Here is an 18052-nt window from a genome sequence, read left to right on the forward strand (position 1 = left end):
CGCTCCTTGCGCTCTTTGCGCTCTTTGCCTTTTCCAGCAACTTCCTGGTTTTGCAGGAACCACCCTTCAACTCCAGTCCAGTGACACTCCACTCCACAGACCACAACCTTTCCACTCCGCTATCATCCTCCACAAGGTTCCCAGTGGGGATTCGAACCGTGACCCTCCACATGACAGACACACAACCTATGTGTGAGCTATCTTTCACACAAGGTCCTTGGTGGACTTTGTTGTAATGATGGTTGAAAGAGGTTGTCATACAGCCAAAGTATGTATATATTGTAAATAAAGCTGCTGTAACAATGTAAATTTCCCCTGGAGTGGGGAGAAATAAAGAACTTTATCTTATCTTTATCTTATCTTATAAAGTGTCAAAAGAGCCCTGGGCTGGATTCGAACCAAAAACCTCCTGGATGAGAGGCAGATAACTTACCACTGCGCTATCCTTCCTGCTGGGTGTAACTGTTAGTTTTCGTAAATGATGGTACACAAAACTATTAAGGAGGTGAAGATAATAAAGGTACTAAGGTGGATTTCAACCGGGCACCTTCAACATGCCAGGCAAAAAACTTACCTCTACACCACCTGTCCTACAAGATGCTGCTCTAACTTTGCTTAAATGATGCTAGCAATTAGTACTGGAGCATCCAAAGGACACATAAAAAGTGTGAGTGGGGATTTGAACCATGGACCTTCAACATGTGAGGCACAGAACTTACCTCTGCACCACATTTCCTACAAGGTGTTGTTGTAAATTGGCTTAAATGATGGCATCAATCAGTACTGGAGCAATCAAAGGACAAATAAAAGGTGTGAGTGGAGATTTGAATCATGTGAGGTACAGAACTTCCATTGTAGGTTTGTTTCTGAGACTGAATACACCCAATCTCATCTGATCTGCAAAGCTAAGCAGGGTTGGACCTGGTTAGTATTTGGATGGGAGACTACCTGGGAATACCAGCTGCTGTAAGCTTTTTACTTCTCCTCACAACCTGAACAAGACACTGCTGGTCATTCACTAGAGACAGCTATCAACTAAAACCTCTTGGTTTCTTTATTATACACTCTATGAGGTGGATAAGCTGCAGCTCATGCTGATTTATTGCTGGTTCTGGTTGGAGCCAAAGAACAAAGGCGTCACCTGTTGGAGCAGCTGATGTCCTGCAGCCTCTTCACCACAGAAAGCCTCTGACAGCTTCAATTCTTTACACTCTGACTGCAAGACACCAATCACATAGGAACATATACATGTGTGGAACAAAGAGCTGAACTGACACTCAACATGTGTTTGACCATTTATTGATAAAGACATTCAAACATGTCTAGAGATAGAACACCAACGCACGGTGTAAGAAAGGTCAGAACAGACTTCACCTGCTCAGGAAACTGAGGTCCTTCGGGGTGCAGGGAGCAATTCTGAGGACCTTTTATGGTTGTGTGGTGGTATCAGCCATCCTGTATGGAGTGGTCTGCTGGAGCAGCAGCATCACGGCTGCAGACAGGAAGAGACTAAAGAAACTGGTTAAGAAAGCAAGCTCTGTCCTGGGCTGGTGTTAGACAGGAGGATGATGACAAAGCTGTTGTCTATCATGGAGGACATCTCCCACCCCCTGCAGGAAACAGGACCATCACCGGCAGCTCCTTCAGGGACAGACTGCTTCACCCACGATGTTTGAAGGAGGTCCTTCCTTCCTGCAGCAGTCAGACTGTGTTCAATCAAACCTGCTCCCAGTAGTTCAGATCACCCATGAAGTAACTGCAATAAAATGTAAATAAGTCAATATGTGCAATTTCACAAGATTTTTTTTTTTTTACAAGCATTTCTATTTCTTCTCTAAGGAGAAAGCATCTATTTATATCTGTGCACTGAGTGCTGCTTTTCTTTTTACTTTTTTTCCTATCTGCTACTGCCACACTGAAAATTTCCCCACTGCAGAATCTACCTATCCATCCATCTATCTATGGTCCATCTACCTCCCTACCTATCTATCCATCCATCCATCCATCCATCCATCCATCTCTCTCACAGGTGTGGGGGTTGATTCACCTGTTCTCAATCACCTTAATCCACGAAGGCCCAGTTCTTCATTCTTCCGCTCTCTGCCAGACCAGAGACTTTGAAACCAGAACCTTTCTCCTACAATTAGTCTGGTTTCCCCTTTTTGTTTTTACCTTGGTTTAGTTATCCTTTCTGTGTTGGTTTTAGTTTCATTCGTTAAATAAACTCCTTGTAATCTTTGACCTGTGTCTGCAGATGTCCTGTGACACCAATAATCCCATCTGATATTTAGCATGTTTTCAATTATTGGTCCCATTTCTTAAAAAAAAAAAAAAAAAAAAAAAAAAAGCCCCCTGAAATCTGATCAGATAAATGAATGTGAAACTACTTTGGGTCTGCTGCAGCTGCCTCCCTCTGATCTTGTTCCTGCCCACAGCACAATCTGATCAGTGAAACACTGAAGGACAACTTCAGCATGTAAAACATAAATAAGCAAAGGCTGCAACTCGTGATTATTTTAATTTTAACTTAACTTTATGTGCTGTTCAAAAACTTTATTTTTTCTGCAAATGTGTAGTGATTCCAAATCTTGGTTATTGATCTCCTTGATTACAAAAAAAATCTGTATCGACCCAGAAAAAAAACAAACATGTCAGGCACCCTATGATGTTAACTGTTTGCCTGAATGTTTTTGTTTAAAATCCTCAGTAATAACCTTTGACTGGTTGCTCTTAACCCTGTAAAACTCACTGCTGCAAAAATACAACATCAGCTTATTTTTTAATTACTATTTTCTATTATATATATCTGAAATAAACCCTAATCTGGGGTCTGACAGCAGCGTGAGGTCAAAGAAGCTGCCATCAGCTGCTGCACTTCTGTCCGTCCAGCAGATGGAGCCATGGAGCTGCAGTGAAGTGAAGAGCAGCACAAGGCAACCACCACTTCCATCCACTGACGCATTCAAGTTGACTGACGCTAATGTTTTATTGACTTCCAACCACTAAACCAATAAAAGCTGCAAGCAGCGTTGGACGAGTCCTCGCATCCGAGCGGCCCGACTGGCCCACGCATATCCACCAGGAGGCGCTGCAACTGAGAGAGTAAAGTTTCAGGCAGATTGGAGCATGTACAGGCTACTTACACAGCACTTCCTGTTTCATGGCGAGAAATCCAAAATGGCCGCCAAGTGGTGCAAAGATGTGATTAGGGCCGGACTCTGATCATACTTGTAAAATTTCAGGCAGATTGGAGCATGTACAGGCTGGTTACACAGCACTTCCTGTTTCATGGCGAGAAATCCAAAATGGCCGCCAAGTGGCACAAAGATGTGATTAGGGCCGGACTCTGATCATGCATGTAAAATTTCAGGCAGATTGGAGCATGTACAGGCTGGTTACACAGCACTTCCTGTTTCATGGCGAGAAATCCAAAATGGCCGCCAAGTGGCACAAAGATGTGATTAGGGCCGGACTCTGATCATGCATGTAAAATTTCAGGCAGATTGGAGCATGTACAGTCTGGTTACACAGCACTTCCTGTTTAATGGCGAGAAATTCAAAATGGCCGCCATGTGGCGCTATGACTGTGAGTGTATATCAACCTATGGACGTGATTAGGGCTGGACTCTGATCACACATGTATAATTTGAAGCAGACTGGAGCATGTACAGGCTAGTTAGACAGCACTTCCTGTTTCATGGCAAGACATTCAAAACGGCCGCATTCCGCTGGTAACTATGGCCACGCCCTCAGACTTTTGCGGAGTGTTTTGATAACTTTTGATCAACCATGACTGGTGTCCATCCTGACCAAATTTGAGCTCTCTCGTGGTTACGCTGTTTGAGGTTATAGCTTTTGAAAATGTCCAAAAATGACAAAATTGTCCAAAATATGAATCATATTTCAAAATGGCCGCATTCCGTGGCTCGCCATTTCCACGCCCTCAAACTTTTGCAGAGCGTTTTGATAACTTTTGATCAACCATGACGGGAGTACATCCTGGCCAAGTTTGAGCTCTGTCGGGGTTAAGCTGTTTGAGTTTATAGCTTTTGGAAATGTCCAAAAATGACAAAATTGTCCAAAATATGAATCATATTTCAAAATGGCCGCATTCCGTGGCTCGCCATTTCCGCGTCCTCAGACTTTTGCGGAGCGTTTTGATAACTTTTGATCACCCATGACTGGAGTACATCCTGGCCAAATTTCAGCTCTCTCAGGATTACGCTGTTTGAGTTTATAGATATCAAAAAATGTCCAAAAATGACTCATAATTCAAAATGGCCAACTTCCTGTTGCATTATGGGTAATGATGCAAGAAGCTTTTTTGTGCGTCTTGATGAGTTACATATGTGTACCGAATTTCAGAAGTCTAGGTCAAACACTGTCCGGGGGCTGAATTTTCTTAATTTTCTAGGGGGCGCTATTGAGCCATTTTGGCACACACGCGTGCCATTTCCCTAAAATATCAAATTTTTCGCCGGTTCTGATGTGTGTGGCGATTTTCATGCGTTTTCGTGTATGTTTAGGGCGTCAAAAAGGCCGATTTCCCGGCGGACGAAGAAAAATAATAATAATAATTCTTAGGGTTTCAATAGGTTCCTCGCACCACTTCGTGGTGCTCGGACCCTAATAATAATTCTTAGGGTTTCAGTAGGTTCCTCGCACCACTTCGTGGTGCTCGGACCCTAATTAAGAATATTGTACAGCATATTATTGCATTACACTTGCTGATGCATTAATGTGTTAGCATCACTTCAATGCTGCTGCTGAAGGTGATGAGTTTAATTAAAGCTAATGTTTGCTTTACACCTGTGTAACCTATTTTATATTCTGTGATAATAGGTGACAGTTTCTTCATTAAATGTATTTTGTCTTAATCATCCAAATCATCAAAGTGGAATAAAAATACAGTATTTGCTTCTGAACTGTAATGGAGTATAAATAGAAAGTTCTTCGAAGCTATATGAGTTCAGAACTGTATTTGATTAAATGCATATATTTACTTTCTACCTCTGCAACTACTTAATGTGCAGTGTGTGTGTGTATGTGTGCGTAACAGTAATACAAATTAGTTCATCCTAGCATATTAAATTTGAAAAACAAGTGTAAGTCACTGCCTGAATTTTCAATTAAAACACACCACTTAAGAAGGAATATGACAAAGATCAAAGAAGCTGTTTCAAATCAGTGTTTAATTTAGGGCTGTAATTATGATCATTTCACATCTGTTGTTTATCCTCTCAGTTTCTCAGTTAAAATTCAGTTTCCTAGAGCCTACGACAACATCTTCCGACTGCTTGTTGTGATTGCCCAAAACATCACTGGCAATCCAAAAGACATTCAGCTCTCTGTCATAGAAAATCATCAATTAATCACATTTGAGAAGCTGGAGGAAGTGGAAATTGACAAATAAACATGACAAGTGAGTAATTGATTATGAAAATTGTTGCCAAAATTATTCCAATTGTCTCAGCTCTAGTTTAATCAAATTCTGCATATTAGCTGGGAAGGAAATGAAACTATGGGCTGTCTTAGAATTCAAACACTCAAACAGAGAAGTAGATTAAAGAAAGAAAGAATCAAAGCCTTGAGTTCTGGCAGTGGAAATGAAGAGTTTTAACATTAGGTCCAGTGACTTTTGTTTGAAATTTCTGGGATGAAAGGAAACACAATCACCCCAAGTCACAGGAATTATGCATATGAACACTAAACCTGACTGTGTGCTGGGTACAAAAGAACTTGATGGGGGGAAAAAAAGAAATTATTGTTGGATTGAAGGACCCTGCAATACTTTCAGAGAATAAGCTAAAGTTCACTCTCACTTTTGCTGTAATTCAGTAATTAAATATCTTTGTTAATTGGCTCATTTTCCATTCATGATCCATTTTCCCTCTCAAATTGAATGTCATCTTGTTTGACTTTAACAACATTGATCAAAAAAATATGGTTTTGTCTGATATCTGGTGCAGGGTTCAGTGGGTGTGGTATCAAACAATGAGATTATATGCAGTGCTGGGGAGAGAATTATGGTATGTTGAGGGCTCAACACCCACTGAATACGCTGCAGACTGAGCCTGTGTTTGACTCCACTGGCTAATTAGTGCGATTACTGCACAGCTGGATTGGCCAGACGTTTTACTGAGTTTTATCAAAAGGATCACTCACTCGATGAAGGCTTCATCCCGACAACTTCTGCTTCAGCAGAGTCTCTCTATTTTAGGACTGCAGGACTCTGTCTGGGGAGTAGCTGTCTAAATTTAAGAGAGTGGGAAAACTGAAGCAATCTTTTCTGTAAAATGTTCCTCTTTCTGTTGTGTTTCAATCTGCAGATGTAAAAGCATCTTTCTGCTCCTGAGTTTTGCTTTTTGAAAGCACATTTTAGTCAATGCATTGACACTGAAAAGGTTAAGTTTGGAGTAATTGCACTTGCAAGAGCAATAAAGTGGAGCTGAAGCTAAGAATTAACCTTATTTAGTTTGAAAACATCAGACAATAGTGAAAAGAACTGAAGTGTGGTTTCTCCTGTTTGCTCAGTTTGCCAGGCCAGAGCAGAAAATCCTTTCGTCTAATGAAACCTGCTAATGTTTTTACTTAAAAATGATTGAAAGGATCCAAATAGTTTAACTATACGTCATATAATCCAGCAGCTTTTGCAGCTCTGCAGTCAACATTGCTCTTTTCCTCTCTGCCCCTTCTTGACCTCTCCTTACCCTCCCTGTGTTATCACTGTCTGTCTTTTCGCCTCTCTTCACCTCACCTTTCTAATGGGCCCTTTTATTTCTCTCCCGCCGCCTCTGCTCCATCGTCTGGCATCTGCCTCCCCTCTGCAGCAGCCCGTCGGACCAGCACAGCTCGTCCAAGCCCCCGCTGAGCTCCTCCGCCATGACATCACGCATCCTGCTGCGGCAACAGCTGATGCGGGAGCAGCTTCAGGAGCAGGAGCGGCGGGAGCAGCAGAGGCAGCAGGCCTCCCAGTACCCACAAACCACAGCGGCCCAGACCCCCGCCATCAATGTCAGCTTACCGCCCGTCGCACAGGTGCCAATGGAGGTGCTGAAGGTAAGGAGCCGGTGGTTCTGGTTTCTAAATGGAGGAGGGGAAGAAGAGGGAGTGTGGCAGCATGTGTTGTTAGCAGCCTGTTAAAGTTATTACTGTGTCTGTATAAAGTTTCCACCTCTGGAATTAGAAGTTGTATGTGTCACTGTTCAGTCTGAATGTTCGAGTTGTATTTATAGATTTTATTGAGTCGTGTGTGGACAGTCAGGCAATCGTGGCTTTACTATGACTGTGTGTAAAAAAAACCCACACAGGAGTGAGTGAAGTGTGTTAAAATGCGTATATGGGGATTATCTTTCCTGAGAGAATTCCTCTTTAATGCATGCTGTGCTTCCAGCCATTTGGATTTAGCCATCTTTAATCCTATTTGCTCAGCTACATTCACATCTTTTCATAGCTTTGATTCCCTGGCAGTCCGAGGGACAGGAGACTCCTAAGATTTTCTGTATGAGTAGAGACCGTTGTGTTTGAGGGTACACTTTAACAAGGCGTTTTGGTAAGTTTTCTTATTTCACTTCTGCATGTGTTTTCAGGGAGGTTGTAATCTTGATGAAGTACCAATAGAAATGTGTTGAGCCGTGTTGCGTAAAGCTGAATGTGCTTCTCTATTACTCACAATTTCTGCAATCGCTTGTTTGTGGCTAAATGCTGTGTTTTTCAAGTACATTATCCATGAATTCAGTGATTTGTCGTTAAAAACTCTATACGGTGGTGATTTGGATCATTTTGCACAAGAACTTTAAGAGTTTTTGAGGTGTCCACAACAAGACGCATCAGTGAGTCACCTTTGAGTTTGTGTTTCTTGGAAAATTCAGTTTTTACATTATTATGAAGACGTGAAGGTGTTGCAGTGTGTGTTGAGTTAGTCAAGAGAATACCTGCCTGTTTATTTACTCGTGTATATCCACAATTTTATGCTTTTTAAAGTGTACATTTCTGTAACTGAGACATCAAGTAACCTTTTTAAGTTATATTTTAGTTTTGCGACTGATTTCAATTTGTTTTCTGTTTGAAATGGCTGTGCAACCAGGCACATATATAATCACTTTTGTGCGTTTGACCTAATATCTACCTGGCTGCTTAAAAGTCTGAAGGTGGGGTATGCGATTCTGGAAAAGATTGTTGATACTGTATTCAACAAGTTTGCATATTTAGATGGTTAGCATGTGCCAGTTTTACTGTCCTTCTTGCTCCCACTTCCCCTTCCCCCCCATCTTTCCTTCCTTCCCCTTTCCCCCATCTCTCGTGCACCAACGTGAACGTTCACAAGCATGAACCTGCACAGGACTTGCTCAAATAGGGTTGTGTGGATCGGTTCGAGCCGCTTGTTTATCATTTCCCATAATGAGATATTTGCAGACATGAACGTCGCATAAACTACCTTACAACCAAAATGCTGCACTCAGAAAGGTAGTATAGCTGCAGTACATGCAGAGCAATCTGTAGAGCATTAGCATTTGTTCAGCTCACTCAATAGAAAAGCTCGATTAAAGAATAGATGAAAGCTTTAATTAAACTGTACAACCTTAGATTAAGTTACTGATATACTGTGAGCTATTGAGTAATCTTTGTTGAGTTAAATCCATCCACAACACATTTGGAGATTTCATGGTTACTTGCTCAGCCACGCTTTCATCACCCTGGATGTGTGTGGCATGGTCCAGCAGCAGAGGACAAATACAGTATATCCATTGAAAACATTACCCTCTGCATGCAGCATAAACATTGCTTGCTCTCCATAATCTGCAGCTCTTTGAGAGGTTTAGGACGCCCCCACCCTGAACCCACACTCCGTGCACAATACATCAAGTTAGAGTAATTTCACTGCTTTGGCGAGAGCTTACAGACATTCTTCATTGACTGAAGTCCTCAAATGAAAAGGCCGTTCCAGCTTGGCGCTGTTGAGCTGGGTTAACCTGCTCCCCTGTCTGTGGGTAGATTAGTAGAGTCCACATAAAGCTCAGGGGTACCAGGCAGAGCTGCTGGACCTCAAAAAGTGCAAACATTAAGCTCAGATGAGTTTATCTAAAGACTGATTGGGCCCTTAATTAACCAAGTGACCTCTGACCTTGTGGGGAATAAGTAAGGGATCAGTTTAGGGATCAAGACAAAGGCCTTACCACACACCAAACGCTAATTCAGTGAAGAATGCTCGTAATTAGCCCCCACTGCTTTCATTCCATGGCATATTTAAGAGAAAAAAACACCGCTTTGAAATTTATGTAGGATAACTTCCTAAAAGCGTTAAAAATGATTTCTAGGATTTATGGTGACAAGAAAAAAAAAAGAACAAAGTACTCCTTGGCCCTGTACAAAATGTACGTCTCTTCTGGATTATACATTCTGTGTAGCTCGTGACCAGTATGCAAAGAATATAGAGATGCCACACAGATATCTTAGTTTGAGCTTGATTTGTGAATCAAGGCATGAAGGTATATTTAATTGAATTGAACATCTTTAATTTACTGTAGAAATGGCATTATATCATCATTTTATAAGCATACAGTAAAAGTTTAAGTGCATTTCTATTTACTCTGGTCAGTGTAAATGAGTCACAGTAAATAATTTTAGTTTGCTGACTATTATAGCTGTACATTATGCTGTGTTAAAACTAATCCACAACACCACAATGTGTTTTTTAAGGTTCATGCTAACTGCCACCATTTACCATTTAAATTTTTTATGACGTCGTCCTTTCACATGATAGCATGACAATACAAGAGGGGAGGAGAAGACCACAAGTTGCTGTGATGTCGCTGCTCGCATTAGCATCACAGTTGTTGTCTGCGAGCTCTGCAGAGCACGTTAGCAGCTTAACTGTGAGACAAAGTGGCCTATTCTTCTGGACCGCATAGCAAATGGGGGCAGTCTCGTTAATGTATCCTGGTAGGACCATCATGGAATGCCTGTAGCATGCAAGTCAAAAAAATACAAATCAGTGTTTGTCATTCTGCGCTCACCCTGCGTCCTCTCTCAGTACAGCAGGACGCTTTGTGCTTGTTTCTGCGGAGTGTTTTTGACTCTTTGGGGGTTATGTTGCAGATGCCCTCAGGCGTGTTGATGGCTAAAAATGAACAGATAAACAGCAAGCTGTTTTGTTTGCTGTGGTTGCAGATGCTGTGAAGTTGAGGTCACATTTCTATACGGTGTACTTTGGAAACATTATGTTAAGTGAAGGTGGGCAAAGAAAAGTTCAGATCTTTGCTCTTGGCAGCAAGATATATCTCTATACTCCATTTATCTGCCTGCCGGCTTTATTAACAAGATGACAAATTGAATAATTAGTGTTACAGATGTTTTGCAGTCTATGTTGGACTACGTTTAGACTCCTTTGACATATTTTACATACAGTGACCAAGACCCTGTAAAAGTTCACTCTGTGTGTATTTGTCCACGTTGTCAACACACCATGAAAAGGATCTTTTTTTCACCTAAAAAGCAAATGATTTGTCACACTCTCAGTTATTCAATCTTAACAAAAGCAGCAGTATGTATTGACAGTACCAGCATGTTCCAGTCTGAGGTCTGTGGCCCTTCAGGGGCTCCAGTGAACTTATTCAGAGCAGTGAGATCATCTAATTATGTGTGATAATTTAGGAAATCCCTGAGGCCAAAACAGGCTTCAAAAATCACCAATGTTCATTTCAGCATTAAGACAAAATGAAACTCAATTTAGGTGGCTAAATAAATAATAATCATTTATCACTATTGACTGAATCTGTGTGATTGAGTGTACATTAGCAGAACCGATGTGCTCATTAGTTCCATAACTCATCAATTAATTGTTTGGTTTATAACAGGAAAGAGGACAGGAAATAGTGCCGAATACAATGAATTCTTCTCTTAACCATGATAGAAAGAAAACAAACAAGAATTTGGATCGATTAATCAATTTAGGGCTGCAATAAACAACTGTAAATATTTATCAATCTGCTAATTATGTCTTTATTATTCCTTCAATGCATACAGAACTGTGAAAATGCAAGTCGTAATTTCATAAAGTCAAGGATGACATCTTATTGCTTGCAGTCCAAAACATCCAAATTATTGACTTTACTATCTTATAGCAGCAAATTGTCACAATCAAGGAACTGACAAATGGATTTAACAGTCAATTAATTATCACAGCAGTTAATATTTTTTGTTGTTCAGCTGCACCAGTGGTCACCGAATCATTTTTGGCTCTAAACATGTCTGCAGTGATGAAACCATCAAAACCAAGAATCTAAACTTTTACTGAATGAAACCCAACCATTTGTTACATGTGCCGTAATAATCGGTTTATACGGTTGTGCTTGTATTTTTAATTGGGGCACCTTTATACTTTGTCTTGTGCACATAATGCCCTTAATGCCCCCTTTGTTTCTATTTTAGGACTGTGTGTGTGAGAGAGAGACAGTTGTATGGGGCTCCTACAGTCCTCCTTTGTACTGTTTTGTGTTTCTATTTTTAGACCAGTTATGTGAATGTGTGGAAATACAAGAGACGTAGACAAACAGAGCGACTGGGCCTTTGTGTCGATGTATAAGAAAAGTCTTTCTGGAGTTGCTTACAGCAGTGATTTACAAGCTGGGGGTCTGGAACCCCACAAAGGGTCACAAGATAAATCTCAAAGGCTGTGAGATCATTAACAGGATTGAAAACAGTAAGAAAAACAGGCCATAAAGCCTTGATTTTAGTTTTTATTGTCAACAATTTCCAGCTAAAAATAAACCAAATAAAAAGGGAGCAGCCTGTTGAAAGTGTCCATGAATAGACTTTATGTTGACTGAAATGTTTGGGTTTTTTTTGCTGAGGGTTTGAAACATTACTATATAATATTAGCCTATTGTGATCTCGGTCTGCATCATATAGTGTGGGAGCTGTCTGAACAGATTTATTTCTAGCATTCATATAAAATTGACAAGTTCTAATTACCAGGTTATCATAAGGCAGGACATTGCATGAGCCTTGAAGCAGTTCATAGAACCTAAAAGAAACAGGAACTGGTGCAATGATGAATAGATAAAAACAGCATGTTTTGTACTGCTATGAAATCTGACCTTTAGACATTCAGAGGATAATAATAAACAGAGTCACTAAAGAAGGTCTATTTCCTATTTTTCTAAAGTGTTGAATAGAAACTAAGTGATGAGACACACTGGATTTTGTTAAATAAACTAATGGTATTTTCTGGATTAAGACAGAGTGAAAGGTGTCACTTTAGCCAAAGGGGGAAATAGCAGGGTGTGTTTGATGTGTACTTATTTTTGCAGAAGAATATATATTTTTAAATAAAAGTGTCATAATATGTCAACATATCTGGTTGTTTGCACAGTTTAAAACATTGAATCATATCATGTACATGTGGGATTGTTTGATTTTGGTAATTTCCAACCAAATGCGTAGTATCTAAGAGCTGACTCGACTCTGAAGATCTTTCTAAATGGATAACTGATTAAATGTTCATCCACATTACTACCTTAATGTTTCTACATTGCTCTTTGTTTGTAGTTACTATTAATTAACAAGGAACTATTAATAAAAAATTAGGACCACCGTATAATGTTGTTACTATTTTTGATAGTTGATTCACCTTTACAGGAGGTTTTTGAAGCAAAATAGTAAAAATTAAGATTTTTACTAAGAATGTAAATATTTGCTGTTTTCTGCTGTGATATTTTCAGTGCTTTACTTTTTTCTGATATTTTATTGGCCAAACATTTAGTCAACAAAATCATCATAATTATCAATTACAGCCTCCACATAACTAAATAAAGCACCTTTTTAGGGCAGAGGTAGAGCGCTTCTCAATAAAATACAAATTTGACAGACATAAAATTCAATGATAAACCAAGAAAAGCTTAAAATAATGATGTTAACAGTTGATGTTCAATCAGAATCAACCCAACCTGAATTTGGTTACAGTTTCATTGATAAGCGATGACGATTACTAGTGCTCAAGGTTTGTTTACACGTTATTCACGCATGCATTGCTAATAATTGGGTTGCGCTTTTATGGCTCAAGTATATCCATCTGGATTAGGTTTCTAAATACTCTGCTATGAGTTCAGTCTATTATCAGGATCAACGTCACTGTTTTCACAACGTCGAAAACATATTTTCATACAGTGTATTTGACTGCCTTGAAAAAATGATTTGCAGAGGAGTTGAATCACGACTGATGATCTAAAAACGGTGGAAATTATCCTCAAGATGTTATCAGCTAATATAAATGTAAAATTACGCTAATGTTAAGCGCATCAATGACAACAAATTAAAGGCTAAATGATGCTATAAGTGGCGGACACTAATGAATCTTTTGCCCGAAGCGTAATAGCACTCTTCTTAATGTGTCATTGAGATGCTGTAAATATGCCCTCAGTGCTGTCAGCTTTACAATCCTGTGCTGACGACTAACAACCTACAGTGTTCTCAGTCATACCTGCAGGAGTCACAGTATGTTAATGTGGCTCACATGAGTCTCCCCTGCAGGACAATCATAGCGTATCGGAGAAGGAGCTCTGAAAGAGTTTCTGTTCTGGTAAGAAGCGGTAAAAATGAATGATCACATAAAGACAATCAGTGGGAAGATTATAATGTATACCTGTACAGTTCAGTACAGTTCATTCCAATAGTTTTGCCATTGATTTTGATTGTATGAAGTTTAGGTTCAGTTTTTGTTGACATTATGGGAAATGTGTAAATGGATTTGTCCTGCACTGTTAAATTCAGAGCCGTTTCTAATTTTTTGCCTTCCTGATTCCTCAAAATTAGCGGAACAAGACATTAAAACACCACTGAATTTAGTAGTCTGGTACAAGGCGTCACAGTGCTAAAGCATTGTACTTGAAATGACATCACTGTGACTGTGTCAAATCAAAACCTGAACATTACAGGCATCATAAAAGTAGACCTTTATGGCAGGATACAAGAATACTCGTTATGCACTATCAAATAACTACAGAAAATCAAAAAAATCACAGTAAAATTCTAATGTTGCCTTGCATGAACACAAACTTGCACACAAAGACCGTCTCTGTAACATCACTGCGTTTATACTGTCAGTTTTAAAAGATACAAGACTTAATATCCATTATCAGCAGCAGAATAAGCCAGTGCAGTCTTTCCTACTAGAGAAAAAGGTTACTGCTGGAGTCAGTTTATTCATTGTATCTGTTCTGCAACCATATCATTTGGGATGCCACTGTGCTGAGTGCAGTGTGCAGACTGAGGGAGATTTTCACAGAGGCAGACTAAATGTCAGAGGTGGCTAAGAGTTCGTCTCGAACCTGTGACCTCCTCAGGTCTCTTAATGAAGCCAATGCTTTGGGCTTATGCAGAACAAATGCATCAATTTAAAAATGGAAACAAAACGCTGAGGCTGTTATTCATTAGTTTAAAGACATGCCATTTTTCTAACCTATTAAAAATGTCATTTAGACATGGCGAGATGCAAGTGGCAGACAAACAAGGAAGAAATAGACTTTATTCTTTGTGCTGTGCTGAATTGGGAACACACGCCAATTATCCTCATGGGTTAAAAAGTGGATGGGGCAAAGTAACAGCCCCAGGCAAGTTTCAGTAAAAGAGGTGGCCTTGGAAAACAAAGGCTCTAACTGTTAGCACCACATCCTGACATCAAGTGATACACCATAAAGGAATAAATACAGATTTTACATAAAACAACACAAATTTGAAAAGGCTCATTGTATTTACTGAGATTCTCTGACATGCATAACTAATTACTTTCCTTGCCTTTTAAAAGATGAGCTGCATGTGTCTGTTCTCATACTACGAGGCTTAGTCGTCTGGTGCAACCAAGAAGGAAGCAGCTACAGTTTCTTCTTAGTTTAGAAAGAAATCAAAGAAAAATTTGGGTCCTTTTTCTTGCTTAATTGTACTGCCTAAAAAAGTAAATGATGCTTGAGATGCTTGGATACCAACCTTATGAGGTATGTTTCAAATTAATTTACATGGAAAATAACATGATGTGGATCAGGTCAAATTTTAATTTACTATTTATTCTTGCTGATGCATTATGTATTTACGTTCAGAGATGTATCTGTCTTTACTGAACTGCAGAATTTGTTCATCATTGCATCAAAAATTCAGGCTAAAGAGGGGATGGTTCAAATATAGACTTCCAAATGTGAGCTGGAACATGGCAGCTCTGCTCCATTTAAAATGTGTTACAGCCTGACACACACTGTCTCTGAAGTTTGTTTATTTGCCTGCAGAAACTTTCCGGACCATTAATACTGTGTGGGGATTAATAATCCACAGAAATCAAATTTATCATTAAACTGGGAGTACAGAGACGGGTGTGCGTGTAGTTTTTGTTACTCAAATATGCGGCCTGCGAATTTAGCAGAGCAGAAAGTAGTCGAGTTGAAGGAAAATATGTACAAAGCGTTTACTTCTGAGACTCTGAGATAACAACTCCTGACAGCGTCTCAAAAGAAAAAATGCATAATGTATTGTAGGATTTGACGTCTCTGTCAGGTTTATTTTAATATTATAGTCAAGATTGCACAATACAAGGGAGAGACAGGGCTTTGAGTTATATTTAGAGTCATTTTAATCTAATAAAAGACTTATTTGACAACACATATCAAAAAAAAACTGTATTATTTGAAATGAATCTCTTCCTCTCAGTGACATTTCATTTGCTAGTATGACCAAGGAGTATATTTTTGTGGCTTTTTTCCTAAACAAGGAGCATCTCTTCCTCTAACCATCAATTCACTCGGTGGATCAGATACCTTGCCTCCTCACTAATAATGTTTTATTTTTGGTCTTTTCTCATTTTTCTTGCTCTGCTCTCCACCAATAGGTCCAGACTCACTTGGAGAACCCCACTAAGTACCACATCCAGCGCTCCCAGCAGCAGCAGGTGAAGCGGTACCTGGGAAAGCTTGGTTCTCAGGCGTTGAGCTTGCCCTGCCCTAACCAGTCCTCTGACCACGGGGGCATGCCGCCAGGGCCGGGCAACAGCGCCCCCAACAGCCCTATGGCCTTACTGACCCTCAACTCTAACTGCGAGAAAGAGGTGAGTTCTCATTAAGACTGGCTGTGCACTTTGTTTTTGTGATCCTCAGTTATTGATTCCCGTTTGTACATTGTTTTGCTTTAGATGGATGATGTCATTGACGACATTATTAGTCTGGAGTCCAGTTACAGTGATGACATCCTCGGCCTGATGGATCCAGGACTTCAGATGGCAAACACGGTAAGTGTGTGTGATTGCGATACTTTATCCTGAACACTTGCTTTACATACAAACCAGTAACTTCTTGCTTTTGAAAAGTCACTACATTAGAGCATTTCATCTAGTGTGTTGTAGTGTAAAAACATTAGCAAATTCTGGTACACCGAAACAAAGGCTGTGTCTCAAATCACCTCCTTTTTACTTTAAGTACCTGCTACAGCTGCCCTCACAAATGATGACAGTTTCATATAGTATGCATTCAGTTGGCCTATACCACTTTGTCATAATAATACGCCTTAAACTTTAACTGTTGCCATCTGTATTGCGAAACTAACTGTCATTTGTCTGTGCATTCTCGGTGGCTTAAGCTCATTTATACCCATGAGAGACACTGTGTCGTATGTGATGTAACTGCGCACAGGATTGTGGGTCAAGATGGCCAGAAAAGCATGGTAGCTTGTGTACTGCAAAAACTAACCAGATGTAGTACAATGTATTTTTGGCGTACTACATGTGACATACTAAATTGTGACACCCTGCATCTTTTTTCTGGCACACTACATAATCTGGTAGTATAATACTGGTACTGGAGCGCATCCATTATCTTGATTTTGGTGTAATGCTTTTCCCTTCGTAAACTACAGTTATTTGAATGGTAAAGTTATATCTACTGTGCGGCCAGGGAGATCAGTAATCTTCAACTGTTTGAAATGGTTTGACATTTTAGTAGTGACTTTTGAACACTTAGCTAAGAAAAAGTACTGCACATAAACCCCCCTTAAATACATGATTTGGTGTTTTTACTCACTCCTCATGTGTTTTTTGCATGAGTTAAACAAACAAGATACATAGTGTTAACTAGTGGAACTGAGGCTACATCCAAATTAATACGTTTTCATCTTGAACCAGCACTTTAAACAGAGATGATCTCTTTCCAGACGAGTGTTTTCAGATCATTTAGAAATAATCGCTGATCACACAGCCATTCATGTACACTCTGCATGCAAACGCCACTGTAAACATGAAGCAAGAGACTGGTTGTTTATTGTAGAAAGTACTACACAGGAAGAACAGCAATGGTTAAAAGCAAGACCAGAATTTTCCTAAACTGCTACTGGCATAGATAACAAGATAAGTAATGCCCATAATTTGTTGTCCATGTTGAATGAACCACAGATAGACAAGGCTCATGTCTTTGTCTTCTTGCCGAAAAGGGTCACGTGATGATGGTGTGATGAGTCAGGGGAGGACACAGTGACTGATAAGACTCACTGAGAAAGTAAATTTGGGTGGTTTGGTTTCCAAATGTCTTTGTTTTAGAGGTTTGCAGTAGTGGTGCTAGGAAGAAACAGCTGTGCGTTTTTAAACAAAACCATATCATTGTAGACGTAGCCTCACAGATAGACCACCTTTCTCATTACGCTCGCTCTGTAATGCTAATTGGCATCTATAGAAGAGAGGTGTGATCTTTTCTCATTAGTGATTTTCCTGTGTCCCCTCAGATCCCAGTTCCTGCAAACCTCATGGACATGTATGGGAACCAGGGTATGTCCCAGCAAAGCCTTCCCATCAGCAACTCCTGCCCTGCCAACCTGCCCAATATCAAAAGGGAATACTCTGGTAAGCAGGACAGTCCGTCACAGCAAAAGACACACAAGTGATTAAATACTGGTTTCTGCCCTTACAATAAATCTATAAAAGGTTTCAGATGTTTGAGCTGTGAAAATTAGCCGTGACATCTACTCAGCTTCTCTAAAACATACATGAAGTTCTACTCTCCAGGCCTTTGTGCAGAGCATTATGTAG

The 18052-nt window shown here is 39.9% G+C and overlaps 1 protein-coding gene across 5 annotated transcripts in view; it reads left to right on the top strand.

The window, feature by feature from the left end:
* Positions 1–18052, top strand: part of LOC111572087 (melanocyte inducing transcription factor) — a 40710-nt gene that overhangs the window by 14884 nt on the left and 7774 nt on the right. For 3 of the 5 annotated variants that reach the window (XM_023275601.3, XM_023275597.3, XM_023275599.3), the window contains exons 2-5: positions 6831–7059; positions 15872–16087; positions 16172–16267; positions 17749–17866. In XM_023275601.3, coding sequence (XP_023131369.1) covers positions 6831–7059; positions 15872–16087; positions 16172–16267; positions 17749–17866 — 659 coding nt within the window. The remainder of the gene's footprint in view (positions 1–6830; positions 7060–15871; positions 16088–16171; positions 16268–17748; positions 17867–18052) is intronic. The other 2 variants (XM_023275598.3, XM_023275600.3) reach the window with 1 other exon arrangement.

The sequence above is a fragment of the Amphiprion ocellaris genome, chromosome 8 (genome assembly GCF_022539595.1).
Source record: "Amphiprion ocellaris isolate individual 3 ecotype Okinawa chromosome 8, ASM2253959v1, whole genome shotgun sequence".
Lineage (NCBI taxonomy): Eukaryota > Metazoa > Chordata > Actinopteri > Pomacentridae > Amphiprion > Amphiprion ocellaris.